Source organism: Temnothorax nylanderi, unplaced genomic scaffold, assembly GCF_030848795.1.
Source record: "Temnothorax nylanderi isolate EJ_2023f unplaced genomic scaffold, tnyl_v1.0 TNYL_tig1255_pilon, whole genome shotgun sequence".
Taxonomy (NCBI): Eukaryota; Metazoa; Arthropoda; class Insecta; order Hymenoptera; family Formicidae; genus Temnothorax; species Temnothorax nylanderi.
This window is the reverse complement of record NW_027250317.1, coordinates 12,365-27,781: the sequence shown is the minus strand read 5'-3', so window position 1 is coordinate 27,781 and position 15,417 is coordinate 12,365. Positions and strand designations below refer to the sequence as shown.

The 15,417-nt window shown below is 50.9% G+C and overlaps 3 protein-coding genes across 3 annotated transcripts; 2 read left to right on the top strand and 1 right to left on the bottom strand.

Moving 5' to 3' along the window:
* Positions 1–922: 922 nt before the first annotated feature.
* LOC139787061 (uncharacterized) lies at positions 923–2,188 on the bottom strand. The gene has a single exon (XM_071726148.1). The coding sequence runs from the start codon at positions 2,186–2,188 to the stop codon at positions 923–925; it is 1,266 nt and encodes a 421-aa protein (XP_071582249.1).
* Positions 2,189–5,834: 3,646 nt separating this feature from the next.
* On the top strand, positions 5,835–7,100 carry LOC139787060 (uncharacterized). The gene has a single exon (XM_071726147.1). The coding sequence runs from the start codon at positions 5,835–5,837 to the stop codon at positions 7,098–7,100; it is 1,266 nt and encodes a 421-aa protein (XP_071582248.1).
* Positions 7,101–10,450: 3,350 nt separating this feature from the next.
* On the top strand, positions 10,451–12,088 carry LOC139787059 (stromelysin-1-like). The gene has a single exon (XM_071726146.1). The coding sequence runs from the start codon at positions 10,451–10,453 to the stop codon at positions 12,086–12,088; it is 1,638 nt and encodes a 545-aa protein (XP_071582247.1).
* Positions 12,089–15,417: the final 3,329 nt, after the last annotated feature.

Genomic DNA, 15,417 nt, shown 5'->3' with positions numbered 1-15,417 from the left:
GGAGTTCGACGCTCTCGTTCGCTTACGCATCACGCTCGTCGCTCGCGCTGACTCGACGCTATCGCGCTCGGCGTTATCGAGTACGATTATACATACGGTGTAGGTATGCGAATAATGAATAGCTTTCCTCGTTGATTTTGCATCAGTTTTTTATTAAATAAAATATAGATAGATAGATCTTTTTGTTATTGATTAAAATATATACATATATAGATGGATGGATGGATACACATTTATATTTGATCCGTGGAGTCGATGCTGGAGAGACAATCGCGTCGCTCGTTCCACCAGTCGCGCAACTTCATCACGTTCTCCATCGCGCAGCACCGTTGATGGCGTCCGCAGCGAAACGTGCGATCGGCGCGAAGAAACTCCAGCCGATCGATGTCGTCGTACTCGGCGTCGATGGTCTCGATCGTCGCGTCGACGTCGCCGAGAATCTCCTCCAGCCACCTCTTCTTCTCGAGGCCTTTCACGTATATTCGCGCTCCGGGCGTCTCTTCTCCCTCGCCCAGGTCGTCGCACACCGCGCGTCGAATAATCGACCTGGCTAAGCGATAGTCCACGTCCCCGTCTTTCCAACGGAGGCCGTGATGGTTCGCCATCAGCCAGTTGGCCCTTGCTTTTTCGGCGTTCGTGAGCAGGTCCCACTTCATCGGCGCGCGAAACACGTGATGCGCGAGTTCGCGCGTTTCGTTTCGGAGCACGGCCACCTCCTTCGCGACGAATCTGTCGCTCACCACGAATCCCTGCAGGTCGACGAAGATCGTCGTTGCCGCTGCGGCCATCGAGTCGGTGCGCGTCGAACAATTCACGCTCAAACTGCTCGTTTTTAACGGGATCTGAGGAACGATCGAAGGATCCCCGTCTTTATATATATCTCCCGTTTCCGGGGTGTGGTATCCTACAATCGCCATTTCCGCTAGATGATTTTGCGCACCACATTGGTCAGCGGACCGTACTCGATGACGCGATCGTGAACGATGAGACAAAAGGCGGTGGTCTTCGGCGGAACGTTTTCCTTGCATTCGAATTCGATGCGCACGTCCACGGTGGCGCTCTTCACCGCTTCGTTCTGGCGGGAACAATCGATCACCACGAGCGGCGCTACTTGCGCGAAGTCGCGCGGGGAGAAGAGCGCGTCGTCGCGACTGTCCCCGTAGTACGCTCCTCGAAATTTCGCGTACATCTCGTACAGCACGGCGAACTTGTCGCTTTCGAAATCCGCGTTCACGTCGTCGTAGGGATAGAATTCCGAGTTGAGATACAATTTCACGTTGGCGAGCGCGCAATGATCGAACCTCGAGGAGTCCTCCGTGAATTCGTTTCGCCGTCCGGTCTGCAGCGCGAATATGACGTATCGCGTCTTCTCCAACTGCGGCGCGGCTTTCACGGCCCACGAATGCTTGGTCGTGCTCTGCAGCAGAGGAAATTCGTACAGGTACCAAGAGCGAAAGCCCACGCTCAGAAATCGTCCGCTCTCCAACGTTCGCAAAAGCGACAATTTAGTCACGTCGTTTAACGCCACGTGCGGCATACGCCATTGCACCTTCAGTAGCGTAATTTTAGGATCCTTGGCGGGATATCTCGGCACGGTTTTTTTCGGATCTACGACGCAGTTGACGTCGTTCCGAGCGCGTATCAGGATAAGTTCGTGTCGCGCGTTTATCACCACGCGTCTGTAGTCCTCGCAGAAACCCAAAAGAATATTCAAAGGTACGCAAAAGTTGAATTGATGAGACGCGTCGTTCAGATTCGATTCGTTCGTCGGATAACTCCAGCCGGCGTTCTGCAGTCTCCTGGCTCGCTCGGCGGTCAGCGACGCGTAGTTCTTTATCGTGCTGGTTATGCCGACGTTTCTACACCGGTCGATCTTCACGCCGTCGAGTTCGTATCGAATCTCGTCGAACATAAACGCCACGCAGTTGTTGACCAATTTCGCGTATTGCCTTTGAGCATCCGTCGCTTCCGACGTCGTCGCGCCCGCGCCGTCGTCATAGAGTCGTCCCTCGACGTACAGAAAACTGTCGCACGGCAGCGTATACAGATCCTGTTGCTGTATGGGTATTCGTATCTCGTCGTTGTGTCCGAACGTCGTGTTCACGTACGGGTTATACGTGTGAGTCTCGATTCCGACGATGCGCTCGTCGAAGATCGGCTCACCGCCGATACTCAGGATGTCGGCCATGGTCTTTCCTTTCGAAGTAGAAACGACGCGTTTCTCACGGCGAGACCCAGCGATCGTAGGAACCTGACGTTGGCGTTGCTGAGAACGGCTCTCTTTCCTCTTCGACCACCACCGCCACCACTTCTTCTCTTCCTTACGCTTTCGATTACGTCGTAGAACGGGCTAGCTCGCTCGTTCGTACAATCCGCGCTCGATCCGTTCAGAACGAGCATCCCTCTCGCTTTCTCTCTCTTCAGGTCGCGGAGATACGCGCACACACACACACACTAACTGCGGCGACGACGTACGTGCAGTCTAATCGTTATCTCCTCGCCGCGAAAGTCGATCAATCGATCGTTCTGATCCACGATTCGCACCGTGATATCGGTGACGATTCGCGCGACGATCGGGAGGTAAATGATCTGCGTCGGAGTCTCCGACAGTTTTATATCCCGGTGGAACTTTCGGCGCGAATTCGTGTATCGCGTGCACCGAGCGTCCGTTGCTGTACGCTCCCGTGGTGATGCTGCATTCGATGCGAATTATGTTCACGCTCATGACGTCAACGGGTCCGTCGGAAACGTACCATTTGTTCGGTTTTAGGATACGATCGCGCGAGAAACCCAAAAGAGAACCGATGTTGTTCGGTTTTGTAAAATTCACTCTGTAGGCGCACTTTATCTCGCTCTTCATGGTATTCTCGTTGGCGCGAAGAGCGAGTATCGTTCTATCGCCGCCGTCATCGTCGTCGTTCTTGCCGTCGTTGTCCCCGTATATGCCATAACCGTCGTCGTCGTCGTCGTCTTCGTCCTCGTATATGCGATAAGCGTCGTCGTCGTTCTTCTCCGTTCGTTTATTTTCTTTCACCCGTTCAGCGCCATCGGCCTGCAGTTTTTCTCTCTTCTCTTTCTCTTTCTCTCTCTCGCGGGCGCGACGTTCGCGATGAAGAAGAGCGGCGCGCAGATATAAGTATAAGTATAAGTAGCGCGAGCGCGTCGTTGTATCCGTAGAAATTCGATCTCAAAAGCAACGAATCGTTCGCGCGCGCGTCGGTGATCGAGATGTTTCCCATCCTACTGACGGACAGGCGCGATATTCTCGATCTAACGGCCGAGGAGCTGGAATTCGTTCCGAAGATCGTTCTGTTGCGTAAATTTGAGAAATACGTGCAACTGCTGTGGGACCGTTTGCCCGAACATATAAAAGCGGATCCCGAGGTGCAGAGATATCGCTCGTGTATGGAACATTACAATCGTCCGTGGCAGCGAACGCACATAGACGGTCTACCGCCGCTCGTCAAGGACTGCTACGAGTGCAACCGCGCGCTCGCTCTGAACGGTGAGTCGTCGAAACGTTTCCGTTCGAATTGAGAAGAAGAAAAAACCCTCCCGCAACCGCGACCGAATGCGCGGCGCCGGTCTACTCGATCGCGCAATAAACGCTCTTCCCTTCGAGCTACATATACCCGGCTATCAGTTTTGCGGACCCGGTACGCGTCTAGCGAAGAGACTAGCGCGCGGCGACAAAGGCATCTATCCGTTGGACGCTGCGTGTCGCGAGCACGACATAGCGTATTCGCGAAGCGGCGAGCTCGCCGAACGACACGTCGCCGATCGACTGCTCGCCGAGAGGGCGCGCGAGCGTGTCACCGCGAAGGACTCGGCGGTCAGTGAGAGACTCGCCGCGGCGGCCGTATGGGCGGCTATGAAAGCGAAGACGAAACTGGGCATGGGTATGGAAAGGAAAAAAGGAAGAAAGAGGAAAGGAACGGGGAGAAACGCGAAGACGAGGAGGAAGAGGCGGAGGATACTTCCAACGGCGAAACGCGGCGGCTTCTTGCCTTTTCTACCGATGTTGGGTGCGCTCGGTTCCTTGATCGGTGGCGCGGCTGGCGTGGCCAAGGCGGTGAGCGCCGGCAAAGCGGCGCGACGGGAACTCGAGGAACTGCAGCGACACAATCGCGCGATGGAGGGTCGCGGGTTGTACCTCACGCCGTATAAGAAGCGCGGAGGTGGCGCGAGGAGAATCGCCGAAAAAAAAAATTTCGCGGAAGAAGGCGACGTTAGCGGCGACGTCGGATCTGCCGCCGTACGGCGTCACGACGAACGAGCAGCTCGATCGATCGGCGCGTCGCCTACGCATACCGTTCTTCCGTGGGGTGTTAATGCGCGACGCTCTGCCGACGAAGGTGCGACACGCGGAGTGCGGCATCGTGAATCTCGACGACGCGGCGGGTCCGGGCACGCATTGGGTCGCTTACGCGAAGAAAGGGAACGCGGCGATCTACTTCGACGCGTTCGGAAATCTCCGTCCGCCGAGGGATCTCGCGCGATATCTCGGCGGTGGCGGCGAGAGCGCGATCGTGACGTACAATCGTCGCGCGTTCCAGACGTTCGAGCAGAGAATCTGCGGACAGCTGTGCCTGCGATTTCTTCGCGAGATTGATTGGGGGAGCGGTGGCGAACGATCGACGTTCTCCCGCGATGTCGCTGACGCTCACGTTAACCGGAACCAGCAGCGTTCTCACGGCGAGTCACTTTCCCGCTTTGGATCTGAGCGACGGCGAGTACAAGCTGGGTTTGGCGACTTTTGAGACGTACAATTCGATACCGAACGTTACGCCGGCGAACAATCGATTCTACTTCGGCGAGGACGACCGGAAGATCGTCGTTCCGGAAGGGTCGTACGAACTGCGAGCCGTGAGCAGATATCTGCGCGCCGCTCTTCTTCATCGCGAACGTCGCGCCCGCGAGAGAGAGAAAGAGAAAGAGAAGAGAGAAAAACTGCAGGCCGATGGCGCTGAACGGGTAAAAGAAAATAAACGAACGGAGAAGAACGACGACGACGATAACGACGACGCTTATCGCATATACGAGGACGAAGACGACGACGACGACGACGGTTATGGCATATACGGGGACAACGACGGCAAGAACGACGACGATGACGGCGGCGATAGAACGATACTCGCTCTTCGCGCCAACGAGAATACCATGAGGAGCGAGATAAAGTGCGCCTACAGAGTGAATTTTACAAAACCGAACAACATCGGTTCTCTTTTGGGTTTCTCGCGCGATCGTATCCTAAAACCGAACAAATGGTACGTTTCCGACGGACCCGTTGACGTCATGAGCGTGAACATAATTCGCATCGAATGCAGCATCACCACGGGAGCGTACAGCAACAGACGCTCGGTGCACGCGATACACGAATTCGCGCCGAAAGTTTCACCGGGATATAAACTGTCGGAGACTCCGACGCAGATCATTTACCTCCCGATCGTCGCGCGAAACGTCACCGATATCACGGTGCAAATCGTGGATCAGAACGATCGATTGATCGACTTTCGCGGCGAGGAGATAACGATTAGACTGCACGTACGTCGTCGCCGCAGTTAGTGTGTGTGTGTGTGTGCGCGTATCTCCGCGACCTGAAAGAGAGAGAGAGCGAGAGGGATGCTCGTTCTGAACGGATCGAGCGCGGATTGAACGAACGAGCGAGCTAGCTCGTTCTACGACGTAATCGAAAGCGTAAGGAAGAGAAGAAGTGGTGGCGGTGGTTGTCGAAGAGGAAAGAGAGCCGTTCTCAGCAACGCCAACGTCAGGTTCCTACGATCGCTGGGTCTCGCCGTGAGAAACGCGTCGTTTCTACTTCGAAAGGAAAGACCATGGCCGACATCCTGAGTATCGGCGGTGAGCCGATCTTCGACGAGCGCATCGTCGGAATCGAGACTCACACGTATAACCGGTACGTGAACACGACGTTCGGACACAACGACGAGATACGAATACCCATACAGCAACAGGATCTGTATACGCTGCCGTGCGACAGTTTTCTGTACGTCGAGGGACGACTCTATGACGACGGCGCGGGCGCGACGACGTCGGAAGCGACGGATGCTCAAAGGCAATACGCGAAATTGGTCAACAACTGCGTGGCGTTTATGTTCGACGAGATTCGATACGAACTCGACGGCGTGAATATCGACCGGTGTAGAAACGTCGGCATAACCAGCACGATAAAGAACTACGCGTCGCTGACCGCCGAGCGAGCCAGGAGACTGCAGAACGCCGGCTGGAGTTATCCGACGAACGAATCGAATCTGAACGACGCGTCTCATCAATTCAACTTTTGCGTACCTTTGAATATTCTTTTGGGTTTCTGCGAGGACTACAGACGCGTGGTGATAAACGCGCGACACGAACTTATCCTGATACGCGCTCGGAACGACGTCAACTGCGTCGTAGATCCGAAAAAAACCGTGCCGAGAGATCCCGCCAAGGATCCTAAAATTACGCTACTGAAGGTGCAATGGCGTATGCCGCACGTGGCGTTAAACGACGTGACTAAATTGTCGCTTTTGCGAACGTTGGAGAGCGGACGATTTCTGAGCGTTGGCTTTCGCTCTTGGGACCTGTACGAATTTCCTCTGCTGCAGAGCACGACCAAGCATTCGTGGGCCGTGAAAGCCGCGCCGCAGTTGGAGAAGCCGCGATACGTCATATTCGCGCTGCAGACCGGACGGCGAAACGAATTCACGGAGGACTCCTCAAGGTTCGATCATTGCGCGCTCGCCAACGTGAAATTGTATCTCAACTCGGAATTCTATCCCTACGACGACGTGAACGCGGATTTCGAAAGCGACAAGTTCGCCGTGCTGTACGAGATGTACGCGAAATTTCGAGGAGCGTACTACGGGGACAGTCGCGACGACGCGCTCTTCTCCCCGCGCGACTTCGCGCTAGTAGCGCCGCTCGTGGTGATCGATTGTTCCCGCCAGAACGAAGCGGTGAAGAGCGCCACCGTGGACGTGCGCATCGAATTCGAATGCAAGGAAAACGTTCCGCCGAAGACCACCGCCTTTTGTCTCATCGTTCACGATCGCGTCATCGAGTACGGTCCGCTGACCAATGTGGTGCGCAAAATCATCTAGCGGAAATGGCGATTGTAGGATACCACACCCCGGAAACGGGAGATATATATAAAGACGGGGATCCTTCGATCGTTCCTCAGATCCCGTTAAAAACGAGCAGTTTGAGCGTGAATTGTTCGACGCGCACCGACTCGATGGCCGCAGCGGCAACGACGATCTTCGTCGACCTGCAGGGATTCGTGGTGAGCGACAGATTCGTCGCGAAGGAGGTGGCCGTGCTCCGAAGCAAGACGCGCGAACTCGCGCATCACGTGTTTCGCGCGCCGATGAAGTGGGACCTGCTCACGAACGCCGAAAAAGCAAGGGCCAACTGGCTGATGGCGAACCATCACGGCCTCCGTTGGAAAGATGGGGACGTGGACTATCGCTTAGCCAGGTCGATTATTCGACGCGCGGTGTGCGATGACCTGGGCGAGGGAGAAGAGACGCCCGGCGCGCGAATATACGTGAAAGGCCTCGAGAAGAAGAGGTGGCTGGAGGAGATTCTCGGCGACGTCGACGCGACGATCGAGACCATCGACGCCGAGTACGACGACATCGATCGGCTGGAGTTTCTTCGCGCCGATCGCACGTTTCGCTGCGGACGCCATCAACGGTGCTGCGCGATGAAGAACGTGATGAAGTTGCGCGACTGGTGGAACGAGCGACGCGAGTGTCTCTCCAGCATTGACTCCACGGATCAAATATAAATGTGTATCCATCCATCCATCTATATATGTATATATTTTAATCAATAACAAAAAGATCTATCTATCTATCTATATTTTATTTAATAAAAAACTGATGCAAAATCAACGAGGAAAGCTATTCATTATTCGCATACCTACACCGTATGCATAATCGTACTCGATAACGCCGAGCGCGATAGCGTCGAGCGCGCGAGCGACGAGCGTGATGCGTAAGCGAACGAGAGCGTCGAACTCCGAAGAAGAACGGCAACGATAACGCCGAGCGCGCGAAACTGTCAATGAGCGGAGTCGGGAGCGTCGAGCGGAAGCGCGATATCGGCGGCGGGAGCGTCTAATCTCGTTGAGGTTCACGCGTATTTATCTTTATATAATAGTTATTTAATATTATATTTATCCAATATTATATTTATTCTTGTATATTATATACTACTTATTTACTACTTTATACTTATTGCTTCCTCATAGAGGAAGTTTTGTTTTCGTAAATTCGTATATGAATCTTTGATTGCGTATAAAGTTTGCTCTATTCAACCGAATTAAAAAGAATTACATATATATAAAATAGGAGTAAAAGAAACCAAAGAAAGGATATTTGACATATAGTGTTGTAACATAATCTTTTTCTATCTATAATAATATAAATGACATTAAAATCTTTATTGTTTGATATAATTATATACATAACAATATAATTTTATCCAATTTATTATAAAGAGAGCTAACCCCTTTATATTATATTATATTATATTATATTATATTATATTATATTATATTATATTATATTATATTATATTATATTATATTATATTATATTATATTATATTATATTATATTATATTATATTATATTATATTATATTATATTATATTATATTATATTATATTATATTATATTATATTATGTTATATTATATTATGTTATATTATATTATGTTATATTATATTATATTATATTATGTTATATTATATTATGTTATATTATATTATGTTATATTATATTATATTATGTTATATTATATACTACTTATTTACTATTTTTATTTTTTTACATATTATTTCTTGTTAGAAAGGGAGGGCCAGCCCTCGACGACGTCGTCTTCGAAGTCGACGTCAATCAAGTTGATATCAATATTGCCGCGACCGCTCTCATCCTCCTCCTCGTCGTCGTCGTTGTTGTCTTCGTCGTCGTTGTCATCGTTACCGTCGCAGCATGTATCGGGACGCTTCGCCGATGAATCGAGTTGCGCGGCGTCCCGATACATGCTGCGAATCCTCGCAGCGTACAAACGCATGTGGTTCCTGGATTTTTTTAACACCGCTCCGATGAGTCCTCTTCGCAAAAAATACATATTATTACTAAATATATAAATGAATATATAAGTGAATTTATAAATAAATATATAACTGAATATATAAGTGAATTTATAAATAAATAAATAAATAAATATATAAATGAATATATAACAATATAATTTTACATTTGCAAACTTACATTCGATCGAACATTTGTGCGTCCTCGTCGACGCGGATCGTGACTTGCAGACAGGGCGGCGCTCCATCGACGATATTTCTGAGGCGATGCTGCAGCTGCAGCACCGCCTCGTGTAAGTCGTCCGTAGCCCTACGGACGTTGCCTGGATTTGCGCCAAATCGCACACTCCTTTCAGTTTGGATATTTTGTCCATTACGTGTTCTTAGGAATAATTCACGTCACTAGCTCGAAAAACTGTGAACGAACTACACCCGAGTCTAGCCTCGAGTCCTTATATATATCGAGGATGTGCAATCGAAGAAGGATGCGGAATCAAAGAAGGGATGTGCAATCATAAACCATGACGTCTGTTTGTGCTTCGTCGTTTGTTCGTCGCAATGCTTGTCCTGGGAAGGCGAGACTTGCGTCACGACCTTCCCTTTCGCTCTCGCTTCTTTTAGCACGTTGATCAGGATTATGATGTTCGCGCACCTTTTCGCGATTTTTCGGAGCCACCGCGCGAATCTGCCGGCAAACCGTTTAAAAACGAAATTAGACGGAACACCCATGCTTGTCCCGGAATCGACGGGACGCCGTCGATTTCTTGTCCCGAGTTTATTTTCGGCAGCATGCCGCGAACGTGTGCGATGCGTCGCGACGATTCCGAGTCTCGACATCGAACTCGCGAAACTCATGTTCGACCGTTAGACGCCGTGCCGTCGTAAGCGGTGAGATCCCGACGACGGGCAGAGGCGCCGTACGGCAAACCGGGCTCGTGCGACGACCGGACCGCGAGGACCGGCCGCCTAGTAGTGTGTCACATTGTTTTGAGCCTTTCGACTCACGAGACTCCTAGAGATATCATTGCCACCTTTGACTAGAGAGGATACGGCCTTAGAGGCGTTCAGGCATAATCCCACGGTTGGTAGCTTCGCACCACCGGCCGCTCGACCGAGTGCGTGAACCAAATGTCCGAACCTGCGGTTTCTCTCGTACTGAGCAGGATTACTATCGCAATGACTGGTCATCAGTAGGGTAAAACTAACCTGTCTCACGACGGTCTAAGTGCAATGTGTCCGCGCTATCGGCAACGAGCGTCACCGCGTGAACCGCGCGTCGCGATCGCGCTCATATCGCGAAACGCCGTTATCGCAGTTCCGCCGTTTCTCTCGCTCTCTCTCGCCCTCGACGATGTGGCTCTCGCGCGTAATCGCGTTAACCGCGTGTTTTATCGCCGCGAGGTGCGTCAATCCCACGGATGAGAATTACGCACATACGATCGATTACCTGCGGAAATACGGAAATCTGACCGAAGATGTGGACGCGTTTCCGGCTCAGAGACGAAACGACGTTCTTCGTAACGCCATCGAGGAATTTCAACGATACTACGGTCTGCCCGGCGATGGAACGCTCGACGACGAAACGCTGCAATTTATGCGTAAACCGCGATGTGGTTTCCAGGATATCCTGAAGCACGGAACGGCGGCGAGTCTATCGAAATGGCCGAGGACTCACCTGACGTGGGATTTTTACGTAGCCGCCAAAGAGGAGCTGAATACCGCGCGGGCCGCGTTCGATCTGTGGTCGCAACATTCGGCGTTGACGTTCGAACGCTCCGAAACGAATCCTGACATTATAATATCTTGGCGAACCCGACGTCACGGTAACACGAATATCAACGTAAACGGCCCAAATTGGTCGGCCAAATTCGACGGTCCCGGTAACGTGCTGGCCCACGCGTATCTCCCGACGAACGAAGCGGGATTCGTCTCCGAGGTGCACGTCGACGGTGACGAACCGTGGCATATTCACGTCTGTAAAAATCCCCCGAATACGTTTTCCCTGCATTTCACGCTGACGCACGAGATCGGTCACTCTCTCGGATTGCCGCACAATGAGCGCAAGACCTCGGTGATGTTCGCGTACTCGCCCGACAAGCAGTATCCGGTTAGGCTCGACAGATTCGACATTCTCGACATTCAACGTTTGTACGGTGAAAAACGCACGAACGCGCCCTCACAGACGCCGCCGCCGCCGCCGCCGCCACCACCGCCACCGCGGTCACGGCCGCCGCAACCATCGCCGGACCTGTGCGCCCTTAGTCGCGTAAACGCGATATTGATTTTGGAAAATCGAATGTACATCTCGTACCGGCGTTACGTTTGGTCGATCGATCTGGACGGTAGGACGTACAATGGACCGTTAGCCCTGTCGAATCACATGAGCTTTCTTCACGACAATTACACGCGCATAGCTGCTGCCTATCAATCTCCGTCCGGTGATCTCATGGTGTTCGTAGATAATTTGGTATACATGGTTCAATATCCGGAATTTTCTCTGAGGCCAAATTGGCCGAAGACCTTGCGAGAACTCGGATTTCCCGCAGATGCGAAACTCAACGGAGCGGTAAACACCCATAGAGGCCGTTCCTTCGTGATGTACAACGGTAACTCGGTGGGCGAGATAGACGAATGTACGAAGAAAGTCGTCAGACTTACGCCTCTCGAGGCGACGTTTCCCGGAATACCGACCGGCGTGACGTCGATCTTCCGATACGTCGACGGCAATCTGTACTTCACCACTCGGACGCAGTTCTACAGATTCAACGAATTTACGAAAACCGTCACGGCCGCCGGTAAATTCGATCTACGGATGCTGAATATCGTCTGCCCTAAGACCAAACTGTTGCAGCAGTTGCGCGATCTTCTCGATCAAATCGTACGCGTCGGCGATTTAACGTCACCGGCGAGCGATTCGGACGACGACGACGACGACGACGACGGCGGCGGCGTTCAGCTTTACGATCGCCGTATCCGCCGAAGGAAGTAGAGGACTGCGCAAATCCCCACACCACACCGCACATCGCGCGATATAAGTGAGAACTTTTCTACTTATACCGATGAGTTCCCGCCAAAGCATCAGTATCGCATCGTCAGCTGAATACGACGCGTCGAAACAGAAATCAGAAACGAACGATACTGCAACGCGCGTGCGAAATGTTCTCGACGTTGGCCGATCGACCCGCGCTGAGGGATCTTTCCCCTCGCGAGACGGATTCGGAGGTGAACGACAACGGAAAAAGACGAAGGATCGAATCGACGGACGATCATTATCAGCATCATCATCATCATCGGGAGTCGCGTTCCAGCTCTCACCCCCCCAACGACGTTCGCCACCCCGTCGTCGCGCCTGCGGTGCGCATCCTGGCGACCCGTTATCCGCTGACGACGACTGGCTACAAATACTTAGCCATCGGTGTCACGGTTAAGTCACCGTGGTACGGTATACCCGCACCTTCGTACGTGGATATCGCCCTGGGAAATAAGCAAGGCAAGGAGATCTCTCTGACGCTCGATATGTGGAAAGGACTACTCGAGCGCAAACACGACATATTGGCGTGTCTGCGATCCAACCTCGTCGATGGAACCCGCCCCCCCTCGCCGATATCGATCGGAGACCTGACGCTGCGATTCGGATTGATCAACAACCTGTCGATCTTGCGTATGGAACTACCCAACGCGGCTTGTCTGGCAATGTCGCTCGCCACCCTGCTCTCGCTGTACGATTTACAATTTTGCGTCGATCGCATCGTCTCAGCGCTGAGCGCGGTCACCGAGGAAGTCGACGCGAAGTATTCGCGCTATCAGGAGATAGCCGCCAACGCGATTAAGACGGGAACTTCGGCCAAGACTGCGATACTGAAAAGCGAGTTTTTCGATCCTAACAAGATCGTCGACTGTGAGATTACCGCGCTTTGTTTCAAATCCTGAACGTCACGACACACGTTTACAAATTTATATATATATATATTTATACACACAGAAACAATGTAAACGAGTATCGACGTATGTAAATACATATTTTATTTTTCAAAAATAAAAAACTACCGCTCGTACGCGGATATCTCATATATGTGTTCTCTCTCTTTCTTTTCCGTACCTATCTCGATACGATCCCGCGCTCTCTAAGTCCCCCGACTCCGCTTACTCCACGATCGTCGCGATTGCGTCATCTACGATGCGTAGGGAAGGATCGAAACAACTTTCGCACCGAGACGAACAAGAACGAAGAACGGTTATCGGGACCCGCGAAAAAGAACGGCCTTGAACACGTTCGAACGTGTTTTCGCGCGCTCATCAATCCCACCGCGCGGGGACGTCGAGAAGAGCGACCTTGAACAAGTTGGAACGAGTTTGGACGCGTTCGAACGCGCGCGATGAAAAAAATTATTCGCGATGACGCGCAAATCGGGGCGGATTTCCGCTCGCGGCCGATAACGCGGTCGATAACGCCGATCCGAGCGCCCTCTCGGAGCGTCTGGGAACGACGATCCCCCCCACCCCCGGTGGCAACCCTGCGGTGCGAAATTCCCCATCACCCGCCTAGGGAATTTACGTCTTTCAGGTTACCGCAAGGTGGCAACACTGCGGTGCGAACTTCCCCATCACCCGCCTAGGGACAGGTGTTCCCACAAAATACTCGCATCTGATTGGACAGCCTCGAGTCTTCGTACCGCGATCTGATTGGACAGCGATACACCTTTGTCCAGTTACAGGGGAATGTTTGTCCGGTTACAGGGGAAATTTTCCCTCACACCTGTCCCCCTCATCCCCCCTGTTTCCCCTTGCACCTGTCCGCCCTTCACCCCCCCCCCTCGCCCATCCCCACCCCATGCCCTCCCCTCGTCCCCCTCGCCCATCTCTTATGGCGTTCCCCCCGCGTGCGCGCGTCCCCCCCCGCTTCCCCTCGGTTGCACCCGGCAGCCGAGGCTACTGTTATGGGTCTACTTATTTTTTACATTTTGCAAATTATTAATTTTTACATTTTGCAATATTGCAAAATTAAATATTTCTACAAAATACAATCAAATAATTTTTTTACAAAAATTAATTCCTTTTCTTATTCTGCGTATAAAAATATAAAGTCATCGAAAAGTTAATACTTTACGAGATATTTCATATTTTATATTAAAAATATCATTACAAAATTTAAAATATCTCAGGAAGTCCTTAACCTTTAGAGGCCGGGAAAAGGACTTGAAGAGTTTTTTTTTTTTTACTATTTTTCCCTTATTCAACACACAAATTTTGCCTGAAAACATCAAATAGCTTGTGTTTTTTGGGTGGTCGATATTTCGACCACCCCCGGCCTCTAAAGGTTAATGAAAGAGAGCTTCATTATATAGTGTTTTGAAAACGTCTCGACAAGGGCTACAAGAATATGTAATAAAAAATGGGGGTTCCATTTAAAAAAACTTTGATCACATTGACTTGGCCTTGAAAAGGTCATTCGAGGTCAAGTCCATATTTTCATCATCTGCCCCCTTTATATCCTACAACTTTTATCTGAAATATTTTTCCATATCTAAAGCCGTTTCCGAGATCCAGGGCGCTGGGTCAGACTTTAGAAATACCCTGTATAAAGCACCGACAATACACATAAAAATTTACAAATATAAATCTATTTTCAGAAAAATTTAGACTACTTATGCATTTTAATATATATTTGATGTTGTTCAGCAAGAGAGCAACGCAGATGTTGTGGTACAAAATATTTCTAACTAAACTGCGAAATTTACTACGTTTAGGTTAGGTTGTGACCGGACGGCACGAGTTAAGCCCGATTCCGGCGGATAATATCCCTATCGAACGGTCGCCACTCGGTTTAACCTCAGACTACCGAGAAGGTCAATTCGCACCAACGCCCTGTTTCTCGCCAAGACGCTAATGTTGTTCCTGAGTTTCAGGCTGATGTCCTTGCCGGATCACCGTTGCTGTATCCCGTCTCCAGATCCTCGCATACTCGCATACTGGATAAAGGTACGTCTCGATAACTTATACTAATTATGTGCTAATATTCTTCTTTTGTTGCAGGCCCTGCCCAGGATGGATCGTCGTTGCTGCTGGTCGTCTCCGGATCCTCGCTTTACATCGCATACCAGATCGCCGCTTGACAACGAGGGATCATCGCCAAGGAACAAGGTAAGTAGAAGGTAAGTGCACTAATTGTATAATTAATCTTGAGACTTTGTTTAAGAATTCACTATTCTTTAATTTCAGATCGTTATTTCAGTTTTACAGATCGTTTCACAATTAATAAAGGTGCGTCACAATGGAGTCGCCACACTTCGGTGTGAGTCGCGCTTTATTTGTAATAAA

Bases quoted from the DNA above. Each gene is read 5' to 3' on its own strand.
- LOC139787061 (XM_071726148.1), bottom strand. From the start codon at position 2,188: ATGGCCGACATCCTGAGTATCGGCGGTGAGCCGATCTTCGACGAGCGC.
- LOC139787060 (XM_071726147.1), top strand. From the start codon at position 5,835: ATGGCCGACATCCTGAGTATCGGCGGTGAGCCGATCTTCGACGAGCGC.
- LOC139787059 (XM_071726146.1), top strand. From the start codon at position 10,451: ATGTGGCTCTCGCGCGTAATCGCGTTAACCGCGTGTTTTATCGCCGCG.